This window comes from Oncorhynchus keta, unplaced genomic scaffold (genome assembly GCF_023373465.1).
Source record: "Oncorhynchus keta strain PuntledgeMale-10-30-2019 unplaced genomic scaffold, Oket_V2 Un_scaffold_6048_pilon_pilon, whole genome shotgun sequence".
Taxonomy (NCBI): domain Eukaryota; kingdom Metazoa; phylum Chordata; class Actinopteri; order Salmoniformes; family Salmonidae; genus Oncorhynchus; species Oncorhynchus keta.
The window spans coordinates 240,001-263,026 of NW_026290973.1; the positions used below are offsets into that span (position 1 = coordinate 240,001).

General features: G+C 45.8%; 1 protein-coding gene across 1 annotated transcript in view; it reads left to right on the forward strand.

Annotated features, from left to right (window-relative positions):
• LOC118379341 (anoctamin-1) overlaps positions 1 to 23,026 on the forward strand; it is a 188,661-nt gene that overhangs the window by 79,121 nt on the left and 86,514 nt on the right. The window contains exons 8-11 of the mRNA XM_052517188.1: positions 20,695 to 20,750; positions 20,839 to 20,886; positions 21,116 to 21,180; positions 21,328 to 21,462. Coding sequence (XP_052373148.1) covers positions 20,695 to 20,750; positions 20,839 to 20,886; positions 21,116 to 21,180; positions 21,328 to 21,462 — 304 coding nt within the window. The remainder of the gene's footprint in view (positions 1 to 20,694; positions 20,751 to 20,838; positions 20,887 to 21,115; positions 21,181 to 21,327; positions 21,463 to 23,026) is intronic.

A 23,026-nucleotide genomic window follows, 5' to 3' on the forward strand; every position in this document is an offset into this window, starting at 1 on the left:
CTGTATCTCTCTGTATCTGTATCTCTCTGTATCTGTATCTCTCACTGTATCTGTATCTCTCTGTATCTGTCTCTCACTGTATCTGTATCTCTCTGTATCTGTATCTCTCTCTGTATCTGTATCTCTCTCTGTATCTGTATCTCTCTGTATCTGTATCTCTCTCTGTATCTGTATCTCTCTCTGTATCTGTATCTCTCTCTGTATCTGTATCTCTCTGTATCTCTCTCTCTCTCTGTATCTGTATCTCTCACTGTATCTGTATCTCTCTGTATCTGTATCTCTCACTGCATCTGTATCTCTCTCTGTATCTGTATCTCTCACTGTATCTGTCTCTCTCTCTGTATCTGTATCTCTCTGTATCTGTATCTCTCTGTATCTGTATCTCTCTGTATCTGTATCTCTCTCTCTGTATCTGTATCTCTCTCTCTGTATCTGTATCTCTCTGTATCTGTATCTCTCTGTATCTGTATCTCTCTGTATCTGTATCTCTCTCTCTGTATCTGTATCTCTCTCTCTGTATCTGTATCTCTCTGTATCTGTATCTCTCTCTCTGTATCTGTATCTCTCTGTATCTGTATCTCTCTGTATCTGTATCTCTCTGTATCTGTATCTCTCTGTATCTGCATCTCTCACTGTATCTGTATCTCTCACTGTATCTGTCTCTCTCTCTCTGTATCTGTATCTCTCTGTATCTGTATATCTCTCTGTATCTGTCTCTTTCTGTATCTCTCTCTCTGTATCTGTATCTCTCTCACTGTATCTGTATCTCTATCTGAATCTGTATCTCTATCTCACTGTACCTGTATCTCTCTGTATCTGTCTCTTTCTGTATCTCTCTCTCTGTATCTGTATTTCTCACTGTATCTGTATCTCTCTCTGTATCTGTATCTCTCACTGTATCTGTATCTCTCTCTGTATCTGTATCTCTCACTGTATCTGTCTCTCTCTCTGTATCTGTATCTCTCTGTATCTGTATATCTCTCTGTATCTGTATCTCTCTGTATCTGTCTCTTTCTGTATATCTCTCTCTGTATCTGTATCTGCATCTCTCATTGTATCTGTATCTCTCACTGTATCTGTCTCTCTCTCTGTATCTGTATCTATCTGTATCTGTATATCTCTCTGTATCTGTCTCTTTCTGTATCTCTCTCTCTGTATCTGTATCTCTCTCACTGTATCTGTATCTCTATCTGAATCTGTATCTCTATCTCACTGTATCTGTATCTCTCTGTATCTGTCTCTTTCTGTATCTCTCTCTCTGTATCTGTATTTCTCACTGTATCTGTATCTCTCTCTGTATCTGTATCTCTCACTGTATCTGTATCTCTCTCTGTATCTGTATCTCTCACTGTATCTGTCTCTCTCTGTATCTGTATCTCTCTGTATCTGTATATCTCTCTGTATCTGTATCTCTCTCACTGTATCTGTCTCTTTCTGTATATCTCTCTCTGTATCTGTATCTCTCTCTCACTGTATCTGTATCTCTCTCTGTATCTGTATCTCTCTCACTGTATCTGTATCTCTCTCTGTATCTGTATCTCTATCTCACTGTATCTGTATCTCTCACTGTATCTTTATCTCTCTCTGTATCTGTATCTGTATCTCTCTCTGTATCTGTATCTCTCACTGTATCTGTCACTCTCTGTCTCTCTCTGTATCTGTCTCTCTCTGTATCTGTCTCTCTCTCTCTGTATCTCTCTCTCTCTGTATCTGTCTCTCACTGTATCTGTATCTCTCTGTATCTGTATCTCTCTCTGTATCTGTATCTCTCTCTGTATCTGTATCTCTCTGTATCTGTATCTCTCTGTATCTGTATCTCTCTGTATCTGTATCTCTCTCTGTATCTGTATCTCTCTCTGTATCTGTATCTCTCTGTATCTCTATCTCTCTGTATCTGTATCTCTCACTGTATCTGTATCTCTCTGTATCTGTATCTCTCTGTAGCTGTATCTCTCACTGCATCTGTATCTCTCTCTGTATCTGTATCTCTCTGTATCTGTATCTCTCACTGTATCTGTCTCTCTCTCTGTATCTGTATCTCTCTGTATCTGTATCTCTCTGTATCTGTATCTCTCTCTCTGTATCTGTATCTCTCTGTATCTGTATCTCTATCTCTCTGTATCTGTATCTCTCACTGTATCTGTCTCTCTCTCTGTATCTGTATCTCTCTGTATCTGTATCTCTCTGTATCTGTATCTCTCTCTCTGTATCTGTCTCTCTCTGTATCTGTATCTATCTGTATCTGTCTCTCTCTGTATCTGTATCTCTCTGTATCTGTATCTCTCTCTCTGTATCTGTCTCTCTCTGTATCTGTATCTATCTGTATCTGTCTCTCTCTGTATCTGTATCTCTCTGTATCTGTATCTCTCTCTCTGTATCTGTATCTCTCTGTATCTGTATCTCTCACTGTATCTGTATCTATCTGTATCTGTATCTCTCTGTATCTGTATCTCTCTGTATCTGTATCTCTCTGTATCTGTATCTCTCTGTATCTGTATCTCTCTGTATCTGTCTCTCTCTGTATCTGTATCTCTCTGTATCTGTATCCCTCTGTATCTGTATCTCTCTCTGTATCTGTATCTCTCTGTATCTGTATCTCTCTGTATCTGTCTCTCTCTCTGTGTATCTCTATCTCTCTGTATCTGTCTCTCTCTGTATCTGTATCTCTCTCTGTATCTGTATCTCTCTGTATCTTTATCTCTCTGTATCTCTCTGTATCTGTCTCTCTCTGTATCTGTATCTCTCTGTATCTGTATCTCTCTGTATCTGTATCTCTCTGTATCTGTGTCTCTCTCTGTATCTGTATCTCTCTGTATCTGCATCTCTCACTGTATCTGTATCTCTCACTGTATCTGTCTCTCTCTCTGTATCTGTATCTCTCTGTATCTGTATATCTCTCTGTATCTGTCTCTTTCTGTATCTCTCTCTCTGTATCTGTATCTCTCTCACTGTATCTGTATCTCTATCTGAATCTGTATCTCTATCTCACTGTATCTGTATCTCTCTGTATCTGTCTCTTTCTGTATCTCTCTCTCTGTATCTGTATCTCTCACTGTATCTGTATCTCTCACTGTATCTGTATCTCTCTCTGTATCTGTATCTCTCACTGTATCTGTATCTCTCTCTGTATCTGTATCTCTCTGTATCTGTCTCTCTCTGTATCTGTCTCTCTCTCTGTATCTGTATATCTCTCTGTATCTGTATCTCTCTCTGTATCTGTCTCTTTCTGTATCTCTCTCTCTGTATCTGTATCTCTCTCTCTCTCTCACTGTATCTGTATCTCTCTCACTGTATCTGTATCTCTCTCTGTATCTGTATCTCTCTCTGTATCTGTATCTCTCTGTATCTCTATCTCACTGTATCTGTATCTCTCTGTATCTGTCTCTTTCTGTATCTCTCTCTCTGTATCTGTATCTCTCACTGTATCTGTATCTCTCACTGTATCTGTATCTCTCTCTGTATCTGTATCTCTCACTGTATCTGTATCTCTCTCTGTATCTGTATCTCTCTGTATCTGTCTCTCTCTGTATCTGTCTCTCTCTCTGTATCTGTATATCTCTCTGTATCTGTATCTCTCTCTGTATCTGTCTCTTTCTGTATCTCTCTCTCTGTATCTGTATCTCTCTCTCTCTCTCACTGTATCTGTATCTCTCTCACTGTATCTGTATCTCTCTCTGTATCTGTATCTCTCTCTGTATCTGTATCTCTCTGTATCTCTATCTCACTGTATCTGTATCTCTGTATCTGTCTCTTTCTGTATCTCTCTCTGTATCTGTATCTCTCACTGTATCTGTATCTCTCACTGTATCTGTATCTCTCTCTGTATCTGTATCTCTCACTGTATCTGTATCTCTCTCTGTATCTGTATCTCTCTGTATCTGTCTCTCTCTGTATCTGTCTCTCTCTCTGTATCTGTATATCTCTCTGTATCTGTATCTCTCTCTGTATCTGTATCTCTCTGTATCTCTATCTCACTGTATCTGTATCTCTCTGTATCTGTCTCTTTCTGTATCTCTCTCTCTGTATCTGTATCTCTCACTGTATCTGTATCTCTCACTGTATCTGTATCTCTCTCTGTATCTGTATCTCTCACTGTATCTGTATCTCTCTCTGTATCTGTATCTCTCTGTATCTGTCTCTCTCTGTATCTGTCTCTCTCTCTGTATCTGTATATCTCTCTGTATCTGTATCTCTCTCTGTATCTGTCTCTTTCTGTATCTCTCTCTCTGTATCTGTATCTCTCTCTCACTGTATCTGTATCTCTCTCACTGTATCTGTATCTCTCTCTGTATCTGTATCTCTCTCTGTATCTGTATCTCTCTGTATCTCTATCTCACTGTATCTGTATCTCTCTGTATCTGTCTCTTTCTGTATCTCTCTCTCTGTATCTGTATCTCTCACTGTATCTGTATCTCTCACTGTATCTGTATCTCTCACTGTATCTGTATCTCTCACTGTATCTGTATCTCTCTCTGTATCTGTATCTCTCACTGTATCTGTATCTCTCTCTGTATCTGTATCTCTCTGTATCTGTATCTGTCTCTCTCTCTGTATCTGTATATCTCTCTGTATCTGTATCTCTCTCTGTATCTGTCTCTTTCTGTATCTCTCTCTCTGTATCTGTATCTCTCTCTCACTGTATCTCTCTCACTGTATCTGTATCTCTCTCTGTATCTGTATCTCTCTCTGTATCTGTATCTCTCTGTATCTCTATCTCACTGTATCTGTATCTCTCTGTATCTGTCTCTTTCTGTATCTCTCTCTCTGTATCTGTATCTCTCACTGTATCTGTATCTCTCACTGTATCTGTATCTCTCACTGTATCTGTATCTCTCTCTGTATCTGTATCTCTCTCTGTATCTGTATCTCTCTCTGTATCTGTATCTCTCTGTATCTGTATCTCTCTCTGTATCTGTATCTCTCTGTATCTGTATCTCTCTGTATCTGTATCTCTCACTGTATCTGTCTCTCTCTGTATCTGTATCTCTCTGTATCTGTATCTCTCTGTATCTGTATCTCTCTGTATCTGTATCTCTCTGTATCTGTATCTCTCTCTGTATCTGTATCTCTCTGTATCTGTATCTCTCTGTATCTGTATCTCTCTCTGTATCTGTCTCTCTCTGTATCTGTATCTCTCTGTATCTGTATCTCTCTGTATCTGTATCTCTCTCTGTATCTGTATCTCTCTCTGTATCTGTATCTCTCTGTATCTGTATCTCTCTGTATCTGTATCTCTCTGTATCTGTATCTCTCTCTGTATCTGTATCTCTCTCTGTATCTGTATCTCTCTCTGTATCTGTATCTCTCTGTATCTGTATCTCTCTGTATCTGTATCTCTCTGTATCTCTCTCTGTATCTGTATCTCTCTCTGTATCTCTCTCTGTATCTGTATCTCTCTGTATCTCTCTCTGTATCTGTATCTCTCGCTGTATCTGTATCTCTCTCTGTATCTCTCTCTGTATCTGTATCTCTCTCTGTATCTATCTCTCTCTCTCTCTCTGTATCTCTCTCTGTATCTGTGTCTCTCTCTGTATCTGTATCTCTCTGTATCTGCATCTCTCACTGTATCTGTATCTCTCACTGTATCTGTCTCTCTCTCTGTATCTGTATCTCTCTGTATCTGTATATCTCTCTGTATCTGTCTCTTTCTGTATCTCTCTCTCTGTATCTGTATCTCTCTCACTGTATCTGTATCTCTATCTGAATCTGTATCTCTATCTCACTGTATCTGTATCTCTCTGTATCTGTCTCTTTCTGTATCTCTCTCTCTGTATCTGTATCTCTCACTGTATCTGTATCTCTCACTGTATCTGTATCTCTCTCTGTATCTGTATCTCTCACTGTATCTGTATCTCTCTCTGTATCTGTATCTCTCTGTATCTGTCTCTCTCTCTGTATCTGTATATCTCTCTGTATCTGTATCTCTCTCTGTATCTGTCTCTTTCTGTATCTCTCTCTCTGTATCTGTATCTCTCTCTCTCTCTCACTGTATCTGTATCTCTCTCACTGTATCTGTATCTCTCTCTGTATCTGTATCTCTCTCTGTATCTGTATCTCTCTGTATCTCTATCTCACTGTATCTGTATCTCTCTGTATCTGTCTCTTTCTGTATCTCTCTCTCTGTATCTGTATCTCTCACTGTATCTGTATCTCTCACTGTATCTGTATCTCTCTCTGTATCTGTATCTCTCACTGTATCTGTATCTCTCTCTGTATCTGTATCTCTCTGTATCTGTCTCTCTCTGTATCTGTCTCTCTCTCTGTATCTGTATATCTCTCTGTATCTGTATCTCTCTCTGTATCTGTCTCTTTCTGTATCTCTCTCTCTGTATCTGTATCTCTCTCTCACTGTATCTGTATCTCTCTCACTGTATCTGTATCTCTCTCTGTATCTGTATCTCTCTCTGTATCTGTATCTCTCTGTATCTCTATCTCACTGTATCTGTATCTCTCTGTATCTGTCTCTTTCTGTATCTCTCTCTCTGTATCTGTATCTCTCACTGTATCTGTATCTCTCACTGTATCTGTATCTCTCACTGTATCTGTATCTCTCTCTGTATCTGTATCTCTCTCTGTATCTGTATCTCTCACTGTATCTGTATCTCTCTCTGTATCTGTATCTCTCACTGTATCTGTATCTCTCTCTGTATCTGTATCTCTCTGTATCTGTCTCTCTCTGTATCTGTCTCTCTCTCTGTATCTGTATATCTCTCTGTATCTGTATCTCTCTCTGTATCTGTCTCTTTCTGTATCTCTCTCTCTGTATCTGTATCTCTCTCTCACTGTATCTCTCTCACTGTATCTGTATCTCTCTCTGTATCTGTATCTCTCTCTGTATCTGTATCTCTCTGTATCTCTATCTCACTGTATCTGTATCTCTCTGTATCTCTCTCTGTATCTGTCTCTCTCTGTATCTGTATCTCTCACTGTATCTGTATCTCTCTCTGTATCTGTATCTCTCTGTATCTGTATCTCTCTCTGTATCTGTATCTCTCTGTATCTGTATCTCTCTGTATCTGTATCTCTCTGTATCTCTCTCTGTATCTGTATCTCTCTCTGTATCTCTCTCTGTATCTGTATCTCTCGCTGTATCTGTATCTCTCTCTGTATCTCTCTCTGTATCTGTATCTCTCTCTGTATCTATCTCTCTCTCTCTCTCTGTATCTCTCTCTGTATCTGTATCTCTCTCTCTCTCTGTATCTCTCTCTGTATCTCTCTCTGTATCTGTATCTCTCTCTGTATCTCTCTCTGTATTTGTATCTCTCTCTGTATTTGTATCTCTCTCTGTATCTGTATCTCTCTCTCTCTCTGTATCTGTATCTCTCTCTCTCTGTGTATCTCTCTCTCGCTGCATCTCTCTCTCACTGTATCTCTCTCTTGCTGCATCTCTCTCTCACTGTCTCTCTCTCGCTGTATCTCTCTCTCCCTCTCTCTCTCTCTCTCTCGCGGTCTCTCTCGCTGTCTCTCTCTCTCTCGCTCTCTCTCTCCTGGTAGTAGACCAGTGTCAACATGACTGAGAAGACACATGACCTGGTAGTAGACCAGTGTCAACATGACGGAGAAGACACATGACCTGGTAGTAGACCAGTGTCAACATGACTGAGAAGACACATGACATGGTATGAAAGACAAAACAAAACAAGATGGGAAATATTATTGACATTACATTGCACTTTTCACTGGCTGTCCCTCAGGTTGTGGCAGGAGGACACATATTTGGCTGCCAAAACGGCACATTTAGGCTTTTCACCCAATAAATATTTACATTTTCCTTCATCTTTTATAGTTTCAAATTCTTTGTATTGAATTCTAATTTGGGGGAAAAAATATTCTCTTAGGTCTGAGTATTTGTCACAGTGTAATATGAAATTCAGCTATGTCTCCACCTCTCCCCTGGAGCAGAGTGAGCACAGCCTGTCCTCTCTGGGCAGCCAGGTTTGTCTGTGATGACTGGTCTCTATAGCCAGACTGTGCTCACTGAGTCTGTACCTAGTCAGTGTTTTCCTCAGTTTTCTATCAGTCACAGTGGTCAGATAGTACATGGTGACAGACTGTCTGTTTAGAGACAAATAGCATTGAAGTTTACTTAGTTTTTTTTGTGGTGTCTTTCCAATAGGTGATCTATTTTAATTTTGTTTTGTGATGATTTGGTTGGGCCAGATTTTCTGAGTGCTGTCCTGAGGCTCTGTGGGGTTGGTTTGGATTTGTGAACTGAGCCTCAGCTGGCTGAGGGGACTCTTCTCTTGTTTCATCTCTTGACATTCTAGAACTGTGTGATGGAATGTTGTGGGGTCACCTGTTTTCAGATGGTTGTCAAATTTGATGGCTCTTTTTTCTATTCGAATGAGGAGGGGGTTTTGGCCCAATTCTGCTCTGCATTAGTTATTTGGAGGTTTTCTTTGAACTTGCAATACAGTCTGTCAAAACTCTGCATGCGGTATTTGGATTGGATGTTGTCCCATTTGGTAAATTCATTGTAGTAGACCCCATACTTCACTGACATATAGAGACATTGGTTCTATTACTGATTGGAACCTTTTGAGCCAGATTCTAATTGGAATTTTGAATTTAATGTTCCTTTTAATGGCATACAATGCCCTTCATGCTTTGTCTCTCAGCTCATTCACAACCATGTGAAAGCTACCTGTGTTGCTGATATTTAGTCCTAGATACATGTCGTTTTTGAGGTGTTCTATTAGAACTGTCAGAATATAATTTATATTTGTCACCCTGATTTCAGGACCTTTTTTTGGAATATCATTATATCAATTTTTTTTCGATTAACGGTCAGAGCCCAGGTCTGACGGAACCTGTGATGAACGGTCAGGGCCCAGGTCTGACAGAACCTGTGATGAATGGTCAGGGCCCAGGTCGGACAGAACCTGTGATGAATGGTCAGGGCCCAGGTCGGACAGAACCTGTGATGAACGGTCAGGGCCCAGGTCTGACAGAACCTGTGATGAACGGTCAGGACCCAGGTCTGACAGAACCTGTGATGAATGGTCAGGGCCCAGGTCGGACAGAACCTGTGATGAACGGTCAGGGCCCAGGTCTGACAGAACCTGTGATGAACGGTCAGGGCCCAGGTCTGACAGAACCTGTGATGAATGGTCAGGGCCCAGGTCGGACAGAACCTGTGATGAACGGTCAGGGCTCAGGTCGGACGGAACCTGTGATGAACGGTCAGGGCCCAGGTCTGACGGAGCCTGTGATGAACGTCAGGGCCCAGGTCGGACGGAACCTGTGATGAACGGTCAGGGCCCAGGTCTGACGGAGCCTGTGATGAACGGTCAGGGCTCAGGTCGGACGGAACCTGTGATGAACGGTCAGGGCCCAGGTCTGACGGAGCCTGTGATGAACGTCAGGGCCCAGGTCGGACGGAACCTGTGATGAATGGTCAGGGCCCAGGTCTGACGGAGCCTGCGATGAACGGTCAGGGCCCAGGTCTGACGGAACCTGTGATGAACGGTCAGGGCCCAGGTCTGATGGATCCTGTGATGAATGGTCAGGGCCCAGGTCTGATGGAACCTGTGATGAATGGTCAGGGCCCAGGTCTGACGGAACCTGTGATGAACGGTCAGGGCCCAGTTCTGACGGAACCTGTGATGAACGGTCAGGGCCCAGGTCTGACGGAACCTGTGATGAACGGTCAGGGCCCAGGTCTGACGGAACCTGTGATGAAAGGTCAGGGCTCAGGTCTGACAGAACCTGTGATGAATGGTCAGAGCCCAGGTCTGACAGAACCTGTGATGAATGGTCAGGGCCCAGGTCGGACGGAACCTGTGATGAATGGTCAGGGCCCAGGTCTGACGGAACCTGTGATGAACGGTCAGGGCCCAGTTCTGACGGAACCTGTGATGAACGGTCAGGGCCCAGGTCTGACGGAACCTGTGATGAACGGTCAGGGCCCAGGTCTGACGGAACCTGTGATGAACGGTCAGGGCTCAGGTCTGACGGAACCTGTGATTAATGGTCAGAGCCCAGGTCTGACAGAACCTGTGATGAATGGTCAGGGCCCAGGTCGGACAGAACCTGTGATGAATGGTCAGAGCCCAGGTCTGACAGAACCTGTGATGAATGGTCAGGGCCCAGGTCGGACAGAACCTGTGATGAATGGTCAGAGCCCAGGTCTGATGGAACCTGTGATGAACGGTCAGGGCTCAGGTCTGACGGAACCTGTGATGAACGTCAGGGCCCAGGTCTGACGGAACCTGTGATGAACGGTCAGGGCCCAGGTCTGACGGAACCTGTGATGAACGTCAGGGCCCAGGTATGACGGAGCCTGCGATGAACGGTCAGGGTCCTTGTCTGACGGAGCCTGTGATGAACGGTCAGGACTCAGGTCGGACGGAACCTGTGATGAACGGTCAGGGCCCCGGTATGACGGAGCCTGCGATGAACGGTCAGGGCCCAGGTCTGATGGAACCTGTGATGAACGGTCAGGGCCCAGGTCTGACGGAGCCTTGTATGAACGGTCAGGGCCCAGGTCTGACGGAGCCTGTGATGAACGGTCAGGGCCCAGGTCTGATGGAGCCTGTGATGATAGGTCAGGGCCCAGGTCTGACGGAGCCTGCGATGAACGGTCAGGGCCCAGGTCTGACGGAGCCTGCGATGAACGGTCAGGGCCCAGGTCTGACGGAGCCTGTGATGAACGGTCAGGGCTCAGGTCTGACGGAACCTGTGATGAACGGTCAGGGCCCAGGTCTGACAGAGCCTGTGATGAACGGTCAGGGCCCAGGTCTGACGGAGCCTGTGATGAATGGTCAGAGCCCAGGTCGGACAGAACCTGTGATGAATGGTCAGAGCCCAGGTCTGACGGAACCTGTGATGAATGGTCAGAGCCCAGGTCGGACGGAACCTGTGATGAATGGTCAGGGCCCAGGTCGGACGGAACCTGTGATGAATGGTCAGAGCCCAGGTCGGACGGAACCTGTGATGAATGGTCAGAGCCCAGGTCGGACGGAACCTGTGATGAATGGTCAGGGCCCAGGTCGGACGGAACCTGTGATGAATGGTCAGAGCCCAGGTCTGACGGAACCTGTGATGAACGGTCAGGGCCCAGGTCTGACGGAACCTGTGATGAACGGTCAGGGTTCAGGTCTGACGGAACCTGTGATGAACGGTCAGAGCCCAGGTCTGACGGAACCTGTGATGAATGGTCAGAGCCCAGGTCGGACGGAGCCTGTGATTAACGTCAGGGCCCAGGTCTGACGGAACCTGTGATGAACGGTCAGAGCCCAGGTCTGACGGAACCTGTGATGAACGGTCAGGGCTCAGGTCTTATGGAACCTGTGATGAACGGTCAGGGCCCAGGTCTGACGGAACCTGTGATGAACGGTCAGGGCTCAGGTCTGACGGAACCTGTGATGAATGGTCAGAGCCCAGGTCTGACAGAACCTGTGATGAATGGTCAGGGCCCAGGTCTGACGGAACCTGTGATGAATGGTCAGAGCCCAGGTCGGACGGAACCTGTGATGAATGGTCAGAGCCCAGGTCTGACGGAACCTGTGATGAACGGTCAGGGCCCAGGTCTGATGGAACCTGTGATGAACGGTCAGGGCTCAGGTCTGACGGAACCTGTGATGAACGTCAGGGCCCAGGTCTGACGGAGCCTGCGATGAACGGTCAGGGTCCTTGTCTGACGGAGCCTGTGATGAACGGTCAGGACTCAGGTCGGACGGAACCTGTGATGAACGGTCAGGGCCCCGGTATGACGGAGCCTGCGATGAACGGTCAGGGCCCAGGTCTGATGGAACCTGTGATGAACGGTCAGGGCCCAGGTCTGACGGAGCCTTGTATGAACGGTCAGGGCCCAGGTCTGACGGAGCCTGTGATGAACGGTCAGGGCCCAGGTCTGATGGAGCCTGTGATGAACGGTCAGGGCCCAGGTCTGACGGAGCCTGCGATGAACGGTCAGGGCCCAGGTCTGACGGAGCCTGCGATGAACGGTCAGGGCCCAGGTCTGACGGAGCCTGTGATGAACGGTCAGGGCTCAGGTCTGACGGAACCTGTGATGAACGGTCAGGGCCCAGGTCTGACGGAGCCTGTGATGAACGGTCAGGGCCCAGGTCTGACGGAGCCTGCGATGAACGGTCAGGGCCCAGGTCTGATGGAACCTGTGATGAACGGTCAGGGCCCAGGTCTGATGGAACCTGTGATGAACGGTCAGGGCCCAGGTCTGACGGAGCCTGCGATGAACGGTCAGGGCCCAGGTCTGACGGAACCTGTGATGAACGGTCAGGGCCCAGGTCTGACAGAACCTGTGATGAACGGTCAGGGCCCAGGTCTGACGGAACCTGTGATTAATGGTCAGAGCCCAGGTCTGACAGAACCTGTGATGAATGGTCAGAGCCCAGGTCGGACAGAACCTGTGATGAATGGTCAGAGCCCAGGTCTGACGGAACCTGTGATGAATGGTCAGGGCCCAGGTCGGACGGAACCTGTGATGAATGGTCAGGGCCCAGGTCGGACGGAACCTGTGATGAATGGTCAGAGCCCAGGTCGGACGGAACCTGTGATGAATGGTCAGGGCCCAGGTCGGACCTGACTGCCCTCGACCAGCACAAAAACATCCTGTGGCGGACTGCACTACCAACGAATAGTCCCCACGAAATGCAACTTTTCAGGGAAGTCAGGAATCAATACACACAGTCAGTTAAGAAAGCGAAGGCTAGCTTTTTCAAGTAGACATTTGCATCCTGGGACACTGTAAAGTCCATGGAGAATAAGAGCACCTCCTCCCAGCTGCCCACTGCACTGAGTCTAGGAAACACTGTCACCACCGATAAATCCACAATAATCGAGAATTTCAATAAGCATTTCTAACGGCTGGCAATGCTTTCCTCCTGGCTACCCCCAACCCCAGCCAAGAGCTCTGCACCCCCTGCAGCTACTTGCCCAAGCCTCCCCAGCTTCTCCTTCACCCAAATCTAGATAGCAGATGTTCTGATAGAGCTGTAAAACCTGGACCTATAAAAATCAGCAGGGCTAGACAATCTGGGTTCTCTCTTTCTAAAACTATCTGCCGCCTTTTGTTGCAACCTCTATTACCAGTCTGTTCAACCTCGCTTTCGTATCATCCGAGGATCCTAATGATTGGAAAGCTGTCGCGGACATCTCCCTCTTCAAAGGGGGTGACACTCCAGACCATCCTGCCCTGCCTTTCTAAAGTCTTCGAAAGCCAAGTTAACAAACAGATCACCAACCATTTCGAATCCCACCGTACCTTCTCCGCTGTGCAATCCGGTTTCCGTGCTGGTCACGGGTGCACCTCTACCACGCTCAAGGTACTAAACAATATCATAACTGCCATCGATAAAAGACAGCACTGTGCAGCTGTCTTCATCGACCTGGCCAAGGCCTTCGACTCTGTCAATCACCGTATTCTTATCGGCAGACTAAACAGACTTGCTTTCTCAAATGACTGCCTCACCTGGTTCACCAACTACTTCTCAGACAGAGTTCAGTGTGTCAAATCGGAGGGCCTGTTGTTCGGGCCTCTGGCAGTCTCTATGGGGGTGCCACAGGGTTCAATTCTCGGGCCAACTCTTTTTTTCTGCATAGTTAAACCATGATGCTTTTGCTGTTGGTGATTCTCTGGTCCACTTCTACGCAGACGACACCATTCTGTATACATCTGGCCCTTCTTTGGACACTGTTTTAACAAACATCAAAATGAGCTTCCATGCAATACAACCTCCAACGGCTCTTAAACGCTAGTAAAACTAAATGATGCGGCACCCACCTGCCCGACTAGCATCACTACTCTGGACGATTCTGACATAGAATATGTGGACAACTACAAATACCTAGGTGTCTGGCCAGACTGTAAACTCTCCTTCCAGACTCATATTAAAGCATCGCCAATCCAACATTTAATCAAGAATCGGTTTCCTATTTTGCAACAAAGCCTCCTTCACTCACGCCGCCAAACATACCCTTGTAAAACTGACAATCCTACCGATCCTCAACTTTGGCGATGCCATTTACAAAATAGCCTCCAACACTCTACTCAGCAAACTGGATGCAGTCTATCACAGTGCCATCCGTTTTGTCACTGAACCCCATATACCACCCACCACTGCGACCCGTATGCTCTCGTCGGCTGGCCCTTGCTACATATTTGCTACAAATTAGTTTCCAAACCCACTGGCTCCAGGTCATTTATAAGTCTTTGCTAGGTAAATCTCCGCCTTATCTCAGCTCACTGGTCACCATAACAACACCACCCGTAGCACGCGCTCCAGCAGGTATATCTCACTGGTCATTCCCAAAGCCAACTCCTCATTTGGCTGCCTTTTCTTCCAGTTCTCTACTGCCAATGACTGGAACGAACTGCAAAAATCGCTGAAGTTGGAAACTTGTATCTGCCTCACTTACTGCAGCTGTACACAGCCCATTTGTAAATAGCCCATCCAACAACCTACCTCATACCCATATTGTTTTTATTTTATTTTTTGCTCTTTTGCACACCAGTATTTCTGCTTGTACATCATCATCTGCACATCTGTTAATTTGCTCAATTTTAATTACTATGCTACTATGGAATATGTATTGCCTTACCTCCTTACTCCATTTGCACACACTGTATATGGATTTTTCTATTGTGTTATTGACTGTACTTTTGTTTGTCCCACGTGTAACTCTGTTTTTTTTGCCGCACTGCTTTGCTTTACAGTTGTAAATGAGAATGTGTTCTCAACTGGCCTACTTGGTTAAATAAAGTTGAAATAAAAATTAATAAAACACGGTGAGTGAACTGACAAGGTGACTGAATGAGACCAAGGGGGAAAAAGTTAATCTTGTGGCATTTTTTCTGATCTGAGAAAGTTATAAGATCAGTATAACATGCTATGAAAAATTATGGGCATGGTGTCCTTTCACCCTGGAAACGGTTTAGGTTGAGGAAGTGGGTCACAACAGCACGTAAGGGTCGACCTTCGGACACTGTTTAGATGAATAGTTCATTTCTGGCACTGGGGCTTTTTGAGCTTTGCTATTGGTCTCTTTCTTTTCTGGCTTTTCTCCCACCTCTTACGGAGACTGTTTGGGTAGGCTCTCTCAATATAAGTGGCACCAGAGATGCAGAAAAGAGGAGTGTGTTGGGTGAATATGTAAAACCAAAAAAAGTACAGGTGTCGTTTCTGCAGGAGATACATACACAGTGATGTGATGAATGAAGTCGATCGAGGGCTCTGGCAAGTGTGTTGAGCCATGGGACAGTACAGGGGTGGCAGTCTTTTTTTTTTTACCGGGTCTGTAAACATTTGCTCCTCAAAGAAGGTGTGGTAGTAAAAGCTGAAATTAACAACATGGGTTTTGTCTTTATAAATGTGTATGCGCCTAACACAGGGAGAGAAAGAGGGGTTCTATTTGGGTGTCTTAGACAGGAACTCTCACAGGTAGTGCCTGAGGAGACGCTGGTGGTCAGCGGGGACTGGAACTGTACAATGGATTTTACGAAAGACAGAAATGGGGCAGAGCCTCATTCAGGTTGAGTGGAGTGTTAAGAGACATCATTAATAAGTTCGAACTAGTGGATGTTTGGAGAACTAAACATCCTGACACAAGACAGTGTACATGGGTGAAGGTTTTTGGGGCTAGGGGGAGTGCAGCCCGACTTGATCGTTTTTACATATCCAGAAATCAGAGCAATAGGCTGTTGGGCGCTACCATTCTCCCTGTGGGTTTTTCGGGTCACCACATAAGCATGGCTCGGCTGTCTATTTCACCAGGGCCTCGGCATGCATCCTATTGGAAGTTTAATGTAATGCTCTTAGAAGATGCTACTTTTTTCTCAGGTTTCCAGATTTTTTGGGAAAGGTGGGGGCAGCAAAGAGAGTAGTATGAGTCTCTTAGTCAATGGTGGGATATGGGGAAAGTCCAAATTCGGCTTTTCTGTCAACAGCATACAGCTCTCTCATCCTCAGAGGCAAGGAGTGTATTAGGGGAACTCGAGCATAGTATTAGTGAGATGGAGGTAGAGATGGGGTGAAGGCAATGTAAGCGTCCAGGCTAATTTAGCTGAATTACGTAGGGACCTGGGCACTTTTTACCAGGTTAAAGCAAAGGGAGCACTTGTAAGAGCTAGGTTCTCCATGCTCAAGGAGATGGACGCTCCCAGGTCCTTCTTCTTTGGTTTGGAAAGACAGAGCAGTGAAGCCAAGGGAATGCATTGTCTACAGCTGTCTGATGGCTGGGTGACCTCTGGTGGGGGAGATGCGGGGGCGTGGAGTGTTATACTGAGTTGTATAGGGCAGAACTCTGTGATCCTATGTGTGCTGAGGTCTTGTTTGCAGAAGTCCCTCTCTCTGGCACAGAGGGATGAAATGGACATTCCTCTGTTGTCCCATGAACTGGCAGAGGCCGTAACCCAGATGTAACCCCGAGGTGGGTGTGGTGACAGGCATAGCAGTGTCCGCGTATGCAGATCACGTTTCTGTGATGGTCACGGATGGTCAGAATATGCACTAGAGACTAGTCTGAAGGTGTATGAGGGAGCTTTGTCAGCTAAGGTAAACTGGGGCAAGAGCAAAGCTCTGTTATGTGAGGCATGGGGGAATAGGGCCCCTCAGCTTCCAGGGAGTTTGCAGTGGGGTTGTGAGGGGCTGGGCTTGGAGAGTTGGATGTAGCTGGGCTTGGAGAGGTGGGTCAGGAAGGACTGGGAGGGGCTGTCACAGGCAGTGGTGTCAAGACTGGCCAGGTGGAGGAGGCTCCTGTCCCAAGTGTCATGTAATCAACCACCTGGTGGCATCTTCCCTGTGGCATAAACTGTCTGTTCTCAATCCCCCTACCGGTCTGCTCGCAGACCTGCAACGCAAGCTGGTGGACTTTTTCTGGTCGGGCCATCACTGGCTGAGGGCGGCAGTGTTGTACATGACCATCCACAAACAAGGACAGGGCCGGGTGGAAATAAAGAGCAGGGTGTCTGCTTTCCGAGACTGCTGTACCATACTGATGTTGGCTGGAGGGAACCAGCATGCGCGCTGCTGAGGAGAGCTGGCGGATTAGGGTTGGACCCTAATGTTGAATGTTTTGAATGTTGAATGTTGAATGTTATTCCCACACCACTTTCCATCAATTTGTATAGCAGACCCTTGTGCCCAATTGAATCAAAAGCTTTTGGAGGCCTCCCGGGTGGCGCAGTGATTAAAGGCGCTGTACTGCAGCGCCAGCTGTGCCACCAGAGACCCTGGGTTAACCGGCCGCGACCGGGAGGTCTGTGGGGTGACGCACAATTGGCATAGTGTCGTTAGGGAGGGTTTGGCCAGGAGGGATATTCTTGTCTCATCACGCTCCAGCGACTCCTGTGGCAGGCTGGGCGCAGTGCACGCTAGCCAAGGTTGCCAGGTGCACGGTGTTTCCTCCAACACATTGGTGCGGCTGGCTTCCGGGTTGATTGCGCGCTGTGTTAAGAAGCAGTGCGGCTTGGTTGGGTTGTGTATCGGAGGACGCATGACTTTCAACCTTCGTCTTTCAACCTTCGTCTCTCCCGAGATAGTAGCTACTAACAATTGGATACCATGAAATTGGGGAGAAAAAGGTGGTAAAATTCACACAAAAAGAAGAAAATATTTTTTTAACCTTTTTTGAAACTAGAATAACAAATAATTAAAGAGCAACAGAAAAATAACAATAGAGGGACTATATACAGGGGGTAACGGTACAGAGTCAATGTGCGGGTGCATCGGTGTCGAGGTAATTGACGTAATAGTTACATGTCGGTAGAGTTATTAAAGTGACGATGCATAGATAATAACAGAGAGTAGCAGCAGCAGTGTAAAAAGGGGAGGACAATGTCTTATGGCTTGGGGGTAGAAGCTGTTTAGAAGCCTCTTGAACCTAGACTTGGTGCTCTGGTACCGCTTGCCATGCGATAGCAGAGAGAACAGTCTATGACTAGGGTGGCTGGAGTCTTTGACAATTTTTAGGGCCTTCCTCTGACACCGCCTGGTGTAGAGGTCCTGGATGGCAGGGAGTTTGACCCCAGTGATGTACTGGGCCGTTCGCACTACCCTCTGTAGTGCCTTGCGGTCGGAGGCCAAGCAGTTGACATACCAGGCAGTGATGCATCCAGTCAGGATGCTCTCGATGGTGCAGCTTCAGAACCTTTTTGAGGATCTGAGGACACATGCCAAATCTTTTCAGTCTCCTGAGGGGGAAAAGGTTTTGTCGTGTCCTCTTCACGACTGTCTTGATGTGCTTGGACCATTTTAGTTTGTTGGTGATGTGGAATCCAAGGAAATTGAAGCTCTCAAACTGCTCCGCTGCAGCCCCGTCGATGAGAATGGGGGAGTGCTTGGATTTATTTTTCCTGTAGTCCACAATCATCTCCTTTGTCTAGATCATGTTAAGGGAGAGGTTGTTGTCCTGACACCACACGGCCAAATTTAATGATGGTGTTGGAGTCGTGCCTGGCCGTGCAGTCATGAGGGAACAGGGAGTACAGGAGGGGACCCTGAAAGGCCCCCGTGTTAAGGATCAGCATTGTTACCTACCCATACCACCTGGGGGCGGCCCGTCAGGAAGTCCAGGATCCAGTTGCAGAGTGAGGTGTTTAATCCTTAGCTTATTGATGAGCTTCGAGGGCACTATGGTGTTGAATGCTGAGCTGTAGTCAATGAATAGCATTCTCACATAGGTGTTCCTTTTGTCCAGGTGGGAAAGAGCAGTGTAGAGTGCAATAGAGATTGTATCATCTGTGGATCTGTTGGGGCGGTATGCAAATTAAGTGGGTCTAGGGTTTCTGGGCTAATGGTGTTGATGTGAGCCATGACCAGTCTTTCAAAGCACTTCATGGCTACAGACTTGAGAGTTACGGGTCGGTAGTCATTTAGGCAGGTTACCTTAGTGTTCTTGGGCACAGGGGCTATGGTGGTCTACTTGAAACATGTTGGTATTACAGACTCGGACAGGGAAAGGTTGAAATGTCAGTGAAGACACTTGCCAGTTGGTCAGCACATGCTTGCAGTACACGTCCTTGTAATCCGTCTGGCCCTACAGCCTTGTGAATGTTGACCTGTTTAAAGGTCTTACTCAAATCGTCTGACGAGAGCGTGATCACACAGTCGTCTGGAACAGCTGGTGCTCTAATGAATGTTTCAGTGTTATTTGCCTCGAAGCGAGCATAGATGTAGTTTAGCTCGTCTGGTAGGCTTGTGTAATTGGGCCCTTTGTATGCTGTAATGGTTTGCAAGCCCTGCCACTTCCGACGAGCATCAGAGCCGGTGTAGTACGATTCAATCTTTGTCCTGTATTAATACTTTGCCTGTTTGATGGTTCGTCGGAGGGCATATCAGTTTTTCTTATAGGCTTCAGGGTTAGAGTCCCGCTCCTTGAAAGCGGCAGCTCTAGCCTTTAGTTCAGTGTGGATGTTGCCTGTAATCCATGGCTTCTGGTTGGGATATGTACGTACGGTCACTGTGGGGACGACGTCACCGATGCACTTATTGATGAAGCCAATGACTGATGTGGTGTACTCCTCAATGCCATCAGAGGAATCCCGGAACATATTCCAGTCTGTGTTAGCAAAACAGTCCTGTAGCGTAGCATAGCATCTGCTTCATCTGATCACTTTTTTATTGATCTAGTCACTGGTGCTTCCTGCTTTAATTTTTGCTTGTAAGCAGGAATCAGGAGGATAGGATTATCGTCAGATTTGCCAAATGGAGGACGATTTGTATGCGTCTCTGTGTGTGGAGTATGGGTGGTCCAGAGTTATTTTTCCTCTGGTTGCACATTTAACATGCTGATAGAAATTTGGTAAAACTAATTTATTAAGTTTCCCTGCATTAAAGTCCCCGGCTACTAGGAGCGCTGCCTTGGCGAGTGTTTTCTTGTATTTGGCCATAAGCAAACATCTCATTCAATGCTGTCTTAGTGCCATCATCTGACTGTAGCGGTATGTAAACAGCTACGAATAATACAGAGGAAAACTCTCTTGGTAGGCATTGTGGTTGACAGATTTTCATGAGATACTCTACCTCTGGCGAGCAATAGACTTCCAATAGACTTCCTTAGATATCGTGCACCAGCAGTTTTTTTTACAAAAATACATAGTCCGCTTGTTGTATCCTGCCGGTACATTGTATAACCGGCCAGCTGTATGTTGATATTGTCGTCGTTCAGCCACTACTCCTGTGAAGCATAAGATGTTACAGTTTTTAATGTCCAGTTGGTAGTTTAATCTTCCGCTTAACTCGTCGATTTTATTCTCCAAGGACGTTTGCAGAATGGAGGGAAGTGGGGGTTTATTCAATCTCCTACGAATTCTCGGAAGGCAGCCCGCTCTTCGGCACCTCTTCCTCCACTTCACACGGATCACGGGGATCCAGGCCTTTTCCTGAGGAAGCAGTATATCCTTCATGTCGAGCTCGTCAGAGTCGTGAAAGGGAAAAAAAATATTCTGCCAGTCAGTGGTGAGAAATCGCAGTCCTGATGTCTAGAAGTTATTTTCGGTCATAAGAGACAGTAGCGGCAACATTATGTACAAAAGAAGTTACAAACAACGCAAATAAACAAACAAATAACCCATTCGGCTGGGGGAACGTAAAACGTCTGCCTTGCCCCGGCACCAGCTTACATCTATCACGTATCTCATCGTTATTAGGTACTGGTGTGTATAACTCTCTCTCTATCAGGTATGTCATCGTTATTAGCTACTGGTGTCTATAACTCTGTCTCTCTCTCTCTCAGGTATCTCATCGTTATTAGCTACTGGTGTCTATAACTCTGCCTTTCCTCCACACGATGTGAGTATGATTCCATCCCCATGATAACATGGTGAAACGTTCAGAAGTTAAGATCAGGGGGTTAGAGGTAACACTGTTCTGTCCTCAGGGGTCATTCACCAGGAAAGGAGGGCGGGATCAGAGGAACGACAGACAGGTGAGCTCATGTGATTGGTCAGCAGTGTCCTTTAGCATGTCTTATGATTCCAGAGAAGCAACATCTAGTTAACGCTGTGTGTGTGTGTGTGTGTGTGTGTGTGTGTGTGTGTGTGTGTGTGTGTGTGTGTGTGTGTGTGTGTGTGTGTGTGTGTGTGTGTGTGTGTGTGTGTGTGTGTGTGTGTGTGTGTGTGTGTGTGTGTGTGTGTGTGTGTGTGTGTGTGTTTCAGCTCCTATATGAGGAGTGGGCCAACTATGGAGTGATGTTCAAATACCAGCCATTGGACCTAATCAGGTATCACCTAAAGTGTGTCTGTCTGGAACTAATCGGGTATAACCTAAAGTGTGTCTGTCTGGACCTAATCAGGTATAACCTAAAATGTATCTGTCTGCCTGTTTGACCTGTAATAAGAAGTACTATATTGACTCTGACCACTAACAGGAAGTATTTTGGGGAGGCGATTGGTCTGTACTTTGCCTGGATGGGAGTTTACACCCGGATGTTGGTCCCGCCCTCTCTACTGGGCCTTATAGTGTTCCTCTATGGTGTCCTCACTGTCAACACTAATGTGCCCAGGTACACATACACACCACACACAGTCCTCAGTCTCTCTCCCATGCTTTCTGTACATCAATGTGTCTCTCTGTGACTGATTGTTGAATCCTGCCCTTAGTTACTCTTCATAACAATTTTCCAATAACTTCAGTTACCACGATCATTACTTCAGTTACCACGATCATTACATCAGTTACCACGATCATTACGTCAGTTACCACGATCACTACATCAGTTACCACGATCATTACGTCAGTTACCACGATCATTACTTCAGTTACCACGATCATCAGTTACCACGATCATTTCAGTTACCACGATCATTACGAGTTCGATCACTACATCAGTTACCACGATCATTACGTCAGTTACCACGATCACTACATCAGTTACCACGATCATTACGTCAGTTATCATTACTTCAGTTACCCACGATCATTACGTTAGTTACCACGATCATTACATCAGTTACCACGATCATTACGTCAGTTACCACGATCACTACATCAGTTACCACGATCATTACGTCAGTTACCACGATCATTACGTCAGTTACCCGATCATTCGTCAGTTACCACGATCATTCGTCAGTTACCACGATCATTACGTCAGTTACCACGATCATTCGTCAGTTACCATGATTACGTCAGTTACCACGATCACTACGTCAGTTACCACGATCATTACGTCAGTTACCACGATCATTACTTCAGTTACCACGATCATTACGTCAGTTACCACGATCATTACGTCAGTTACCACGATCATTACGTCAGTTACCACGATCATTACGTCAGTTACCACGATCACTACATCAGTTACCACGATCATTACGTCAGTTACCACGATCATTACGTCAGTTACCACGATCATTACGTCAGTTACCACGATCATTACGTCAGTTACCACGATCATTACGTCAGTTACCACGATCATTACGTCAGTTACCACGATCATTACGTCAGTTACCACGATCACTACATCAGTTACCACGATCATTACGTCAGTTACCACGATCATTACGTCAGTTACCACGATCATTACGTCAGTTACCACGATCATTACGTCAGTTACCACGATCATTACGTCAGTTACCACGATCATTACGTCAGTTACCACGATCATTACGTCAGTTACCACGATCATTACGTCAGTTACCACGATCATTACGTCAGTTACCACGATCATTACGTCAGTTACCACGATCATTACGTCAGTTACCACGATCATTACGTCAGTTACCACGATCATTACGTCAGTTACCACGATCAATACGTCAGTTACCACGATCATTACGTCAGTTACCACGATCACTACATCAGTTACCACGATCATTACGTCAGTTACCACGATCATTACGTCAGTTACCACGATCATTACTTCAGTTACCACAATCACTACATCAGTTACCACGATCAATATGTCAGTTACCACGATCACTACATCAGTTACCACAATCATTACGTCAGTTACCACGATCACTACATCAGTTACCACGATCATTACGTCAGTTACCACGATCATTACGTCAGTTACCACGATCATTACGTCAGTTACCACGATCATTACGTCAGTTACCACGATC